This window comes from Corythoichthys intestinalis, chromosome 17 (genome assembly GCF_030265065.1).
Source record: "Corythoichthys intestinalis isolate RoL2023-P3 chromosome 17, ASM3026506v1, whole genome shotgun sequence".
Taxonomy (NCBI): Eukaryota; Metazoa; Chordata; class Actinopteri; order Syngnathiformes; family Syngnathidae; genus Corythoichthys; species Corythoichthys intestinalis.
In genome coordinates, this window is record NC_080411.1 from 9,503,256 (window position 1) to 9,516,433 (window position 13,178).

At 38.6% G+C, this 13,178-nt stretch overlaps 1 protein-coding gene across 1 annotated transcript in view; it reads left to right on the forward strand.

Moving 5' to 3' along the window:
- Window positions 1–12,562, forward strand: part of antxr1b (ANTXR cell adhesion molecule 1b) — a 50,647-nt gene extending 38,085 nt beyond the window's left edge. Inside the window, exons 13-18 of the mRNA XM_057819697.1 lie at window positions 534–629; window positions 4,591–4,635; window positions 4,788–4,880; window positions 7,403–7,570; window positions 11,107–11,187; window positions 11,701–12,562. Of these exons, the coding sequence (XP_057675680.1) occupies window positions 534–629; window positions 4,591–4,635; window positions 4,788–4,880; window positions 7,403–7,570; window positions 11,107–11,187; window positions 11,701–12,000 (783 nt within the window). The 3' untranslated portion in view covers window positions 12,001–12,562. The remainder of the gene's footprint in view (window positions 1–533; window positions 630–4,590; window positions 4,636–4,787; window positions 4,881–7,402; window positions 7,571–11,106; window positions 11,188–11,700) is intronic.
- Window positions 12,563–13,178: the final 616 nt, after the last annotated feature.

A 13,178-nucleotide genomic window follows, 5' to 3' on the forward strand; every position in this document is an offset into this window, starting at 1 on the left:
AAATGTAAATCCAGGCATCAAGGGGTTGATTGGACATTTTATTAATTAAAGAAAAATACTATTCAAAGCGAACTGGCCCAGTATGAAAAAGTAAATGCCCGCATCGTTAAATCATGAATTCACTGCGGCTGATCACATTTCTTGTAATGCCGAGTTTATTTCCATTGACCACACCCAAGCCCGATTACTTCCAGACCTGTTCAATTAACTCATAACTTAAATAAAACCTGTCTGGCAAGACAAAAGTTTTCCAAAAGCTCTTGAAACGCCACGGCAAAAATGCAAATAGATTCAAGAACAAATGAGAAATGAAGTGATTTCTGAAGCTTTAGGAATCACAGTGAGAGCTTCCCGGTATTTGCCGGCCTACAAAAACAACCCCCAAAAAATAGCGACTACTTAGCCAAGGAGTCACAAAGGAGCCTTCAAGTGCGAACACTCTGGGGGGGGGATCATTTAAGAAGGAGCAAATACTGTTTTTTAAAATAAATAAATCACTGAATTTCATGACACAAATATATTTTTCTGTCAAGTCTGACGGCACCTTTGTGGCCATTGCTCTCCTCATCCTACTCCTCCTGCTCATCATTCTTCTTCTGTGGTGGTTCTGGCCTCTCTGCTGCACTGTGGTAAGACAATATTCAATTACACAATAAAATAAATATGACTAAACAAAAAAATGAAGCATATGTGGTCAAGTGATACAAATTTCTATTGACCTTTTATAGGGCACTCATTTAACTTATTGCCTGCAATTGATGTCACTAGATGTCCAATCCATTTCGACTGGAAGAGGCTGGTAGAGAACGATCACGATTAGGGCTGCAGCTATTGATTATTTAAATAATCGAGCAATTAGATTAGGAACCTTTAATGCGTTGTAGAAAAACTTTAGGAGATGTAAAACAAAGGTTTGCTAAAATTGCACTTTCAACAGAGCATTACATGCAAATACAAAATGATATTCCTGAGTGTTTCTTCAAACTATTCAAAATAAAATAAAATACCTAAGCGTAGCCTCAAATGGTACAAAAAAAAAAAAAACATAAATAAATGAGGATCTAAGTACAACAAAAGAACAAAAATCAGCTATCTTAAATGCTATAAAATGCAATAAGCAAGTGGTAAGGATTAAGATTATTTTAGTAGTCGATTAATCGATGAACTAGTTAGTTTGAATAATCGAGTAATCGGATGAGGAACATAAAAAAATAAAAATACCTGAGCTGAGCGTCAAATGGTATAAAAAATTTTTTTATTAAGTACAAAAAAAGAACAATTGGCTAACCTACATAGCAAAAGTTCGCTAGCTTAAATGCTATAAAATGCTAACGTTTTTTTTTTGTTTTTTTTTACAATGCTCTTAACAAATCGTTCAAACTCATATTCCCACAAAAACTGCTAAATATACCGAACAACTAAATGACGAATGCATGATAAAAACATTAGCTCAAACAAAAACCTACCTTATGTTGGTCTTAACAGGGAGCATCTGGATTCAGCCATGTTAATTGTCATATTCACTGTTGCCACCAGAGGGCAGTGTATCCTCCCAAGACAATAAAACTAAATGCAAACACTTTCAAAACAAACCATTACAACGCCACTCGAATTAAACGAATCCTCAATGCAGGAAAATTTTAATTGGAACTTTTTTCTAATTGAATTACTAGAGTTAATCGAATAATCGTGGCAGCACTAATCACGATCAAAATGGATTGGACATCTACCACTGTCAATGCCACTGATAGATGGATATTCACAATCAGGGTGTGACAAAATATCGAAATGGTGATATAGCGTGATCCTTCGTATAAAAAAAGGTTATTGATATGCCCCTGCCAAGGATCGATATATCGTTTTAAAAATTGTGTCACTTTAAAAACATAAAAAAGGAACAAACAAGTTGCTAACCATGTCTTCCACTAGAATAGTGTCTCTTTTAACTCAATGGCTGCCACTGACGGCGCGAGACGCCCAATCCATTTAGACTAAGAGGGGTGAGTGAATGTTCGTTCATCCAAAAAAAGAGGATTCGTAGCCAGTCTTTCCGATTTTCGGGGCATTTACAGGTCACTTTCTGTTGAGTTTGAGGTCATGCCTACACCTGCTAGCGTTTTTTAAAACCGACGATCCTGCCGTCATACAGCCTGAAAAAATAATTAAGTCTACACCAGCACGTTTGTTTAAAAAAACAAAACAAAAACATACATAGCCGCACCGCATGATTTCTTTTTTAATTACATTCATAACAATGCTTTTCCCTGCCTTTCGAAAAAAAAAAAAAAAAAATCCCCAAAAAACTACCCCGACTCATGTCACACATGGCGGCGGGGGTGATAGCCTTTACCGATCGGCCAGCCCCTGGCGGCGAGTGAGTTTCGGCTCATTGTTGACTCCCAAAAATGGCGCATTCTCTGTGGACAAACCGGGTTTGTCTCTCGGCGGGCACACGAAGAGGGCCGAGATGGGTGGAAGTCTCTACACAATCAAGAACCGCAGACGAGAGCTAGTAGCTGCCCGAGCACGGACGTTCATTGGCCAGCGACCATGGTGTGCGAAAAGATGCCGGTCGTCCGTTGTGGGAGGCGGCCACTCCCCCCTTTTCGGTGGACAGGGAGCATTGTCACCCATAAAATACAAGCCACCTCCTTATTAAAACGTGTGCTATGATCCCAGTATTTGACATAATATAAAACAGGTAGCTTACTCACTAGGGTTGGGCATCGTTTGAAATTGAACGATTCCGTTTCCGATTCCACACTTAGATTCCGGTTCCGAACGATTCCCGATTCTGATTCTTTTAAGAGGCAGAGTCAAAAAAAGAAGAAAAAAAAATGCAGGGTCCCAAAAATTGCATAGTATATATTAAATTCTTCTTGACGTTTTTTTTTAATTAAATGAACTTCTCACAGGGCTAATTATAACTTGTATAGAAATATCAGTCTTTATACTCGAGCAATTTTTTCCCGCTCGGCGGTCAGGGCATCGAAACAAGGAATCGAAATTTAAAAATTTGAACGATTCCACGAGCATCGGCGTGTTAGAACCAGTTCCCATCGATGCTCGATTCTTGATGCCCAACCCTATTACTCACTTCCTTGTCCATCCAATGGTCCCACAGTTGTCAGACCTGTTTTGTCCATTCTTCGTGGTAAACAGGATCTTTTTGAAACCCCAAAAGGCTCACACGCCTCGCCCTGGTGCCGCAACAAAAGCCTGCAGCACATTGGGCTGGCGCGATGCAAAAAAAAAAAAAAACGATTTAATCCGCAAAATCCTTATGCATAATATAGTAATGGCTGTATAGCTAAGATGTTTAGTCCGCTGACGTCACATTCGCCTTCTTCCTCAATCTAGACTCTGGCCGGATTCATAAAACTGAACAAATATATCGATCGCTTCCACACACATCAAAGCTGTCCATTTCATTCAGGAGCATAAAATACTACGTGAAATATGACATAAACATGCTTTTTGCTGTCATAGGTAGAGCTCGATCGGTCCGATCACATCATTTTCAAAGTATCGGAATCGGCAAAAAAATATCGGACATGCCTTTTTTTAATATATATATATATTTTTTAATTAAATCGTTTTCTAATTGTATTTAACGTTACAGACGTAATGTGTTACACTCTTCCAGAGTCTAAGTTTAAGGTAGGGTTATCAAATTTATGGCGTTAACGGCGAGAATTAATATTTTTTACATTCATCACGTTACAATATTTAATGCAATTAACGCATGCGCTGCACGACCCACTCACGCATTGTCGCGTTCAATCTAAAATGGCGCCGTTTTACCCATACAGTATATAGAGCTAAAAAGGCATCGTAAAATGAGTAGAGTGAATTTTGGCAGCCTTTGGAGCCTTTTTTTAAATGGCTAAAGCCTTAAAATCCCTCTCCCAACGATTAGAATACTCGTGGGAAGCAATGTGGGGAAGAAAGGTAGTAGCTGATCTTTTTCTTAACACCCTATGTTATTTCCCAACGCAGAGAAGATATATCAATTGGTACCACGACGCATTCATGGTTGCACTTCCCATCATGCATTTGGACCGAAGTTAAATGGCTACAGTATCATTTACTGAAAGCTCAACAAATACACTAGATGGCAATATTTAGCCACAATATACAAAGTCACATTTATCCTTTAAGAATTACAAGTCTTTCTATCCGTGGATCCCTCTCACAGAAAGAATGTTAATAATGTAAATGCCCTCTTGAGGATTTATTGTCATAATAAACAAATACAGTACTTATGTACTGTATGTTGAATGTATATATTCGTCCGAGTTTTATTCATTTTATTCTTAATGCTTTGCCAAAATGTATATGATTGGGAAAAATTATCGGGAATGATTGGAATTGAATCGGGAGCAAAAAAAAAAAAAAAGCAATCGGATCGGGAAATATCGGGATCGGCAGATACTCAGACTAAAACGATCGGGATCGGATCAGGAGCAAAAAAACATGATCGGAACAACCCTCGTCATAGGCACTTTAAGTTGGTTGTGTAAGACCAAAAAATGGGCTAAAAATCCAAAACCCAACATTAAATTATTGGGTATTATCATTGTCATGCAGGTCATACACGAACCACCTCCACCACCCGCAGAAGAGGACTTCTCTGTAAGTAAAAAAAAAAATATATATATATATATATATATACTTCACATTGAATTTACAAGAATACAATTGCACCGAAAAAGTACATGTAACAAGGAGTAAATGTATCACATTACTACCCACAATTGAGCATGACAATATGGCTATGTTGCCAGGACGACGAGGACGATTTTCATAAGAAAAGATGGCCCACTGTGGACGCCTCATACTACGGAGGCAGAGGAGTTGGAGGCATCAAAAGGATGGAGGTAACTTGATTTCTTGTGCTTAGTCAAAGCATCTGTCAGCATTTACCCACACTTTGCCGTTTGAAAGAGAAATGATGCTCATATCGGTTAAGGTCAAGATGTAATTGAATGTACTATGCTTTATAGAAAATGACAGCAAGGGTTTTACTTAATAGCCAAGCGCCATAGGTTAAGAGGGTTCACGTCTAGCATCTGCCATCCATGATGAAAGTCAAGGAGATAGCGGTAAAGCACGTGCGAGGTGACGACTTGGCAGTCTGGAGTCGTGGAAGCTCGCAAACAGAGCAATGGAAAATATGCACGTCTTTGTTTGAAAGCTTCACTGCCAAGTTGAAGCTTTCATGACTTGTTTGTGGCAGCAGTAGAAGACTACGTCTCTCTAATGGACCGTCAAGGTCGCTTTGACATCACCGCTTTCACTTTCAATGTGCTGGATCTTTTTTTTTTTCTCGTGGTAATCACAACTTTATACAATGTGGGAGTACGGTTGAAATGTGAAACTCAACTTTGTTCTAATTTTATGAGTTCCTGTTACAGGAAATTGAATGTTGTAAAATTTTGGGTCATACAAGAATTGCGGGGGACATTTTGGCCTGAAAATTCTTGGAAAATAAGCTGTCCCGTTTCTAATTTTGTGCAACAAATATTGGGTAATTACACTATCAAAAGATCAATTAGCTCAGTTTACAAATCAATGGTAAAAATCTTTAATACATGTTTTTTCGCATTTATCATATATAGCATAATAATAGTTGGAGGGTTACAAATCAGTAGTAGAGGCCATTTCACACCGAAAGGGTGCGCGGCAACCCATTCATTGTGTATGTGTGAGAGGACTTCTCTGTGAAGGGGAGCGGTGGTGGCCGTTTTGGACGGAGCGTTAAGTCTCGAGTGAATTTTCGGTGAGGGGCAGAGCGCAACAATAAAAATTTCACAGCATTTCCGTGCTGACATCAACAACGCATCCAATAGCAGAGGGGCAGATGAACTGATATTTGTGCTTTCAGGCTGTTTCATCGGACGGATGCACACAAATAACGACCAATGAAACCTTAATAAATGTTTTTTTTTTTTTTTTAGAAGGTTTTTGTGAGCTCTGAGATACTTGAAAAATGGCTCTCCTTGCTAAGCTATATGATATCTTGATGTGCGCTTGTGTAGAAATGTAGTTCATGAATGGGCATGTGTCGGTATGATATTCTGACAGTATGATCATCTTAAACCAAAATATCACGGTTTCACAGTATCACGGTATTGCAATTACAGCTTTAAAATGTGTTACTTTGAGATATCTGCGTTTAAAAAAAAATCAATTGAACAGGATTATTTTTCAAACCATTATCAAATTGGAACACAAGTATGATGTTAAGTTAAAACAATATATACAGGGGTGCTCTTATCAGCGACATTGGGATTCCCACGGCAAATTTAGCACCACATTTCCGTGCAAGCATCATTTGCTTCTAGCCATGGTACCTCCTGCAGCCACTTTTCACCAAAAGTCCTTTTTTTCGATAGCTCCGGTGACGTCTCTGTCGTCTGTCTGTCTTTTGGCGGGGGTGGGGGAACACGGAAATAATTACTCAGCGGGGGCTGCCTCTTTGACATTTTGTGAAGTGATTTTCTCGTGTCCGCCGCAAATACAGTGGTCAGCCATCGGTACGCAAAAGCGTATGGAAGCCGTTGAGGGCCAGCGCGTTTGTCTATGTCCAGTACGCATGCGCGCATGCGGACCACTTATGTGCACCCCTGAATATATATGTATATACTGTATACATTCTAATTAAAATTAAAATAAATGCAGTCCTTTAGGTGAGCCTAAACCCACAGCTCAACATTATTACCATCAGAACAAAAATAATGGAATTCCATAAAAATGTGTGTATGACTCGGATGATGTTTACATTATACACACACACTCTTTCTGAACACAGACAGTTGCCAGAGAGAAAAAAAAACACGTTTTACCACCACTAGACACACTAAACACGCTGGATTTAACTCCCGTAGCTGTTGGGAAATGTTCATGACAATGTTTACTAACCTTTAATTTTGTATAAATGCAAAAGCATATTGGCGGTATTTCCTCCCCAGCATCACCCTCTGCAAAAATGTTTTACATGTTGGTTGGCCCTCCTCTAAGCCTCGGCCATCTGTAACTTTTCTGTAGCCAAAGTATTCCCATACCAGTGATTTCATTTTCTTCGATGGGGGAAAAGTTCAGAAGTTTCACTTCCTCCAGCCATCGTGTAGCACAGCTGACTCACTGACACTGAGCAACAACCTGTGGGGGAAGGTTAAGCCTTACAGCTTCAAGCGAGGGAGTTTTTTCAGAAACCTTGTGTTATAGTATTTTGTATGTCGATTATTTAAAATGTGAAGGCATAAAACATTTTCAGAAACAAAAATATCTCACAACATTACTGTACATCATTTGCTATGGGAACATTTGCTATGGAAATAAAACAACTCGTCACCGAATGGATTATGTTCCACAAAGTCCGATTGTTTTTCCATTTCAGGTCCGATGGGGCGATAAGGGCTCCACTGAGGAGGGAGCGAAGCTAGAAAAAGCTAAGAACGCTCGGGTGGTGATGCCCGAAGAGGAACCCGACGAGCCCGCTCCGCCGCGACCGCGTTACCATGTCAGAAGATCCGTTCATTCTCATAAATGGTATTCGCCCATCAAGGTACGAATACAATCAAACATTAGCTTCATGTACTCAAAATAATGAGCACAGTGTTATTTCCTTATCGATGCACTGCAGAAAGCTTTTTTCTATTAAAGCCAGATGTTAAAAGAATTCAGTAGAATACAGTATTTGACGGAAAAGAATCGAGATACCTTCTAATGTACGCAATGTTTATGAGTTTCCAGGAAATAGTTAATTACCATGTCCTTTCTAATTTATCAGTCAGCTTTAATGAGAAGCAGACGTGAACTGAGCTCACTTCTCAATGATGGATTTTTTTTTTCAACAGGTGTCATTATTCCTTAAAATAATAACAATTCTTCCATCAAAATTTGCCACGTGAGACATCTAGAATGACAAAAAAATGTGGAGATGGCAATTAGTCCAACCAGAGTCATGTCAGTAGCAATTACTAAGTGAACTCTTTATAGACCACACATTTAACTTATTAGCTGCCATTGACGGCGATAGACATCCAATCTATTTTGACAGGAGGGGCGAATTAACGTGCACAGACTTCACTATCAGTTGACAGGACATAGGGCTCGGGGCCGATCCGTAGGGAGCCTATTTTCAAAACCAAAATATTTTCAAAATCAAAGCCGCCAGCGACCTAAAACTAAAACAGACACCTCTCTTAAACATATATGACAAATAAAACTTAAAATGGCTATTAAAAAAAAATCAGATTTTACGCTAGATGCACAAAAATCACCAAATGCAGAAATAATCACCTATATTTTCAGGATCAATAGCAATATTTAACATGTCATACAAGTTTTTGCTCAAAATAACAACTTTATTTCTTTGTAATTTAGTGCAAGTTTTCAGCAGCTAATATAGCATATATATTAGAGATGTCCCGATCGATCGGCATCCCGTTCGATCGGGCCCGATCACGTCATTTTCAAATTATCGGAATCTGCAAAAAAATATTGGACATGCCTTTTTTTTTTTTTTTTTTAATATATATATATAGATTTTTTAATTAAATCGTTTTCTAATTGTATTTAACGTTACAGACATAATGTGTTACACTCTTCCAGAGTCTTTAGTTTAAGCTTAAGGTAGGGTTATCAAATTTATCACGTTAACGGCGAGAATGAATATTTTTTACATTTATCACGTTACAATATTTAACGCATGCGCTGCACGACCCACTCATGCATTGTCGTGTTCAATTTATAATGGTGGCGTTTTACCCATGCAGTATGTAGAGCTAAATGCGTGAAATGAGTAGAGTGAATTTTGGCAGCCTTTGGAGCCTTTTTTGAATGGCTAAAGCCTTACATTCCCTCTCCCAACGATTAGAATAAATGTTGATCTTTTTCCTAACGCCCTATGTTCTTTCCCAACGCAGAGAAGATATATCAATTGGTACCATGACGCACAGTCATGGTTGCACTTCCCATCATGCATTTGGGCAGAAATGGCTGCAGTATCATTTACTGAAAACTCAACAAATACACTAGATGGCAATATTTAGTCACAATATACAAAGTCACATTTATTCTTTAAGAATTACAAGTCTTTCTATCCGTGGATCCCTCTCACAAAAAGAATGTTAATAATGTAAATGCCATCTTGAGGATGTATTGTCATAATAAACAAATACAGTACTTATGTACTGTATGTTGAATGTATATATTCGTCCGAATTTTATTCATTTTTTTCTTAATGCATTGCCAAAATGTATATGATCGGGAAAAATTATGGGGTATGATTGGAATTGAATCGGGAGCAAAAAAAAAAGCAATCGGATCGGGAAATATTGGGATCGGCAGATACTAAAAATAAAACGATCGGGATCGGATCGGGAGCAAAAAAAAACGTGATCGGAATAACCGTAATATATACAGTATATACCGTTTTCACACCAGAAACCTAATACTTGAAGAAAGCATGCAGAATGAACCATCTTAATTTTACCCAACAAAAGCAAAATTTGCATTTTTCTATATACAATCACAACTTATTTAGGTTGAATTCCGCTATTGTGTAGTGATAAAAAATCCAACATGGCGGCCGTCACAAAACAAAGAGCTTTTTAAGTAGAAAATTCTTGCAAATAAATGCTTAAATCGTGAAAGTTCTATAACAATGAACGTAAGACAGTCTAGATTCCTGGTTGAAAGCAAAAAACGGGCAGTTATCATTCATTTTACGTAAATATTTCAAGCCATAGTTACGATATTGTTTAATCCAACATGGCGGCCGTCACGGAACAAAAAGGTTTTCAAGTTGAAAATTCTTGCGAATAAATGCTTAAATCACGGCATTTCTGTAGATATGACGTAAAATGGTCTAGACCAGACGTGTCCAAAGTGCGGCCCGGGGGCCAAATGCGGCCCGTGGCCAAATTTCATTCGGCCCCCAGCCTCGGTCATAAGATCAATAACGTCTGGCCCACACTCAGACTTAATAAATTGGTCAGAAGTACTGCTACCAGAAAATGAAGTAGCTTACACACTAAATGCTGCTCCTCATTTACCCACTAAAAGGCAGCAGTACTCTAAGCAACATTACCCCATGTGAGCCTTGACTTCCAATTTTCTAAAATGGCGACGATCAACAACAACAAAAAGAAAGTTGACTGCAACGGCCAACACTTCAAGGATAGGTGGAAATTGGACTATTTTTTTTCACTAAAATACGCAACATTTGTGTCTACCTCATTTGCAAAGAGACAGTCGCTGTTTTTAGAAAGTTCAATGTGAGGTGATATTACCAAAAAAGACATGCTGACATGTACGACAAGATTACAGGGAAGATACACAGTGAGAAATTGAAGCAACTTGAAGCTAGTTTAATTTCACAGCAGCAGTATTTTGCAAGAGCCCGAGAGTCGAAAGAGAACGCCACAAAGGCTAATTGCGAGATTGTTGAAATTATTGATTTAAAAAAATTCTAAAGCAAATGTGACACACAGAATGGCTTGCTAAAATTTGCTTAAATATATTGGTCTAGGTAAAGGACGTCAGCCAAGGTCGGCCCCCCACATTTTTACAACACCAAATCTGGCCCCCTTTGCAAAAAGTTTGGACACCCCTGGTCTAGACTCTTGGTTAAAAGCAAAAAAAACGGGCAGTTATCATCCATTTTATGTAAATATTTCAAGCTACAGATAGGCTATTTTTTCCATTAATTTCAGTTAATTCACAATCACCCTTGAGACATTCCTGCCTGCTTGTATGCAGTAATACCTTCGTTCTATTTCCACCTAAATCCGGTGTTAGAACGCGGCGTGTGTTTACCACTGTGAATAGTGAAAGCCACCTCAACGCTCCATGGGTCGGCCCCCTACAGGAAGGCGTGGTGCAAAGTCTGTGGGAGCTGTCTTGTCAACTGATGGTGGAGTCAATGTAACTTGTTAAATTCTGTAATTTTCGCACTATATGGCGCACCTGACTAAAACATCAAGTTTGAATATTAAATTATTATATCTCATACTAACATTATCCTTTAAGAACTACAATGTTTAAAGGCTCGTTTTGAACAACTCCTCAATACGCATTATTTACTGTGCTGTGCAGGGCAAACTGGATGCTTTGTGGGTTTTCCTTAGAAGAGGCTATGACAGAGTGTCCATCATGCGACCTCATCCTGGAGATAAGGTAAGATTTATAGTATGTTCCATAAAAAAAAAGTTCACCCTCTAAATATGTAGTCTTGGTGAAAAAATAAACACCACAACAAATGCTACATTTTGCATGTTTTGTGCCTTGTATGACATTTTGGTACATTAAAGTGCTATTTTGCCATTTTAGTGTATAGAAAATACTGCAAAACTAATTGTATTGTACGGGGCAATTAATTATTATGATCACAAGATAGCAGTAATGTACAATAAAATGTCAACTGGCTCTTAACACTGTAGACTCTAGCCAGCACATTATCTAAAAAAAAAAAAAAAAAATTAAAAATCCGATCTTTTCCACTCCATTCCGATCCTCTGAAAAATGGCCCAATCGGGGACGTCCCTCGTCAAGATAACACCTATTTAAAAAAAAAATTAAAAAAAAAACTGCAATCTTTAAATAGATTTCTGCAATTAAGTTCCCAAACAATGCAATGACAAAACATTGTAAAATATTTTTTTAATGAATGTGTGGTTATTGTGATTGAAGGGCAAGTGCATCAACTGGACACGAAGCAAATCCTACCCCGCTCCTCGCTACCCCATCTACAAGCACACGTCCGCGCACATCTACACGCTGCCCTACAGTCCCCGACGTCGCTCCTCGCTCGACTTGTCGGACTTGCCGCCCTCACCCACCGCCACGCTGCCCCCTTTGCCCAGCTCGCCTCCGCCGCCACCATTTTACACACCCCCTCCTAACAGATCTTCCTCCGTCTCCGTGCAGACGCTCTGTAGGGCCCCACCTCCATCCCGCCCCCCGCCACGCCCCAACCACGAGGACTGCTGACGCATCCCGAGTCGTAAGGAAAACAACTCACAGGGAAAATGTTTGTACTTTTTGATATTACAGGGGCTGATGTGCAATGACGTTTCATATTAGAGTTGACCAAGTATCTTAAATTGTACTTGTAATAGTAGGTCATGCTTTTTCGGAGATCGCTTAGCACAGCGAAAAGATTGGCTTGTAAAAGCATCGCTGTGTAATAAAAAGCATCCAAGGACAACAAGATCTTTTTCAGAATGCTGGTTGACATCCAGTTATGTTTGAAACAACACAATTGTTTGTTTCAGAACTAGGGGTGTAACGGTACACAAAAATCTCGGTACGTACCTCGGTTTTGAGGTCACGGTTCGGTACATTTTCGGTACAGTAAGAAAACAAAATGCAAAATAAATAATAATTAGGGCTGTCAAACGATTAAAATTTTTAATCGAGTTAATTACAGCTTAAAAATGAATTAATCGTAATTAATCGCAATTAATCGCAATTCAAACCATCTATAAAATATGCCATATTTTTCTGTAAATTATATATATATTCTGTAAAATAAATTGTTGGAATGGAAACATAAGACAAGTGGATATATACATTCAACATACTGTACATAAAGACTGTAGTGGGCATTTCACTCTACCGTCATTTAAATCTGTCTATGCTGTCCTCACGCCGAAGCGTCTACTTTTTCCAAAGCTAGACAGCTAGTGAACGACGCCTTAATAATTAGACTTCTTCCTTTTTCATCTCATTTATTAATAAAATGGCCTCAAACCATTGTCCTCTTTAGGCCGTCGTAAAACTACAAAAAGTACACAAGCATTGCATTAGCAACAACGTTAGCTTAGCACGCTATACAGGTTCACTAAACATAAACAAAAAGCATCTCATACAAAAAATATAACATTTCGCTTACTGACATAATATGTACATTCTTTACAACAACCATACTTACGGACAAATCTTGTCCAAAGATCATATAAGCACAACATTATCAGCCCGAGACGTCGTGCAGCCATAATGAACTGGCAAGAAAACAATAAACCATGTCGCAAAGCGACCACAAGAGTTCGCTGTTGGACAGCACAAAAAGCCTTGCTGTAAAACTTGCCAAAAGGCAGAATACTTTCTGAGCGTGACATGTGCGTTAATTGCGTCAAATATTTTAACGTGATTAATTTAAAAAATTA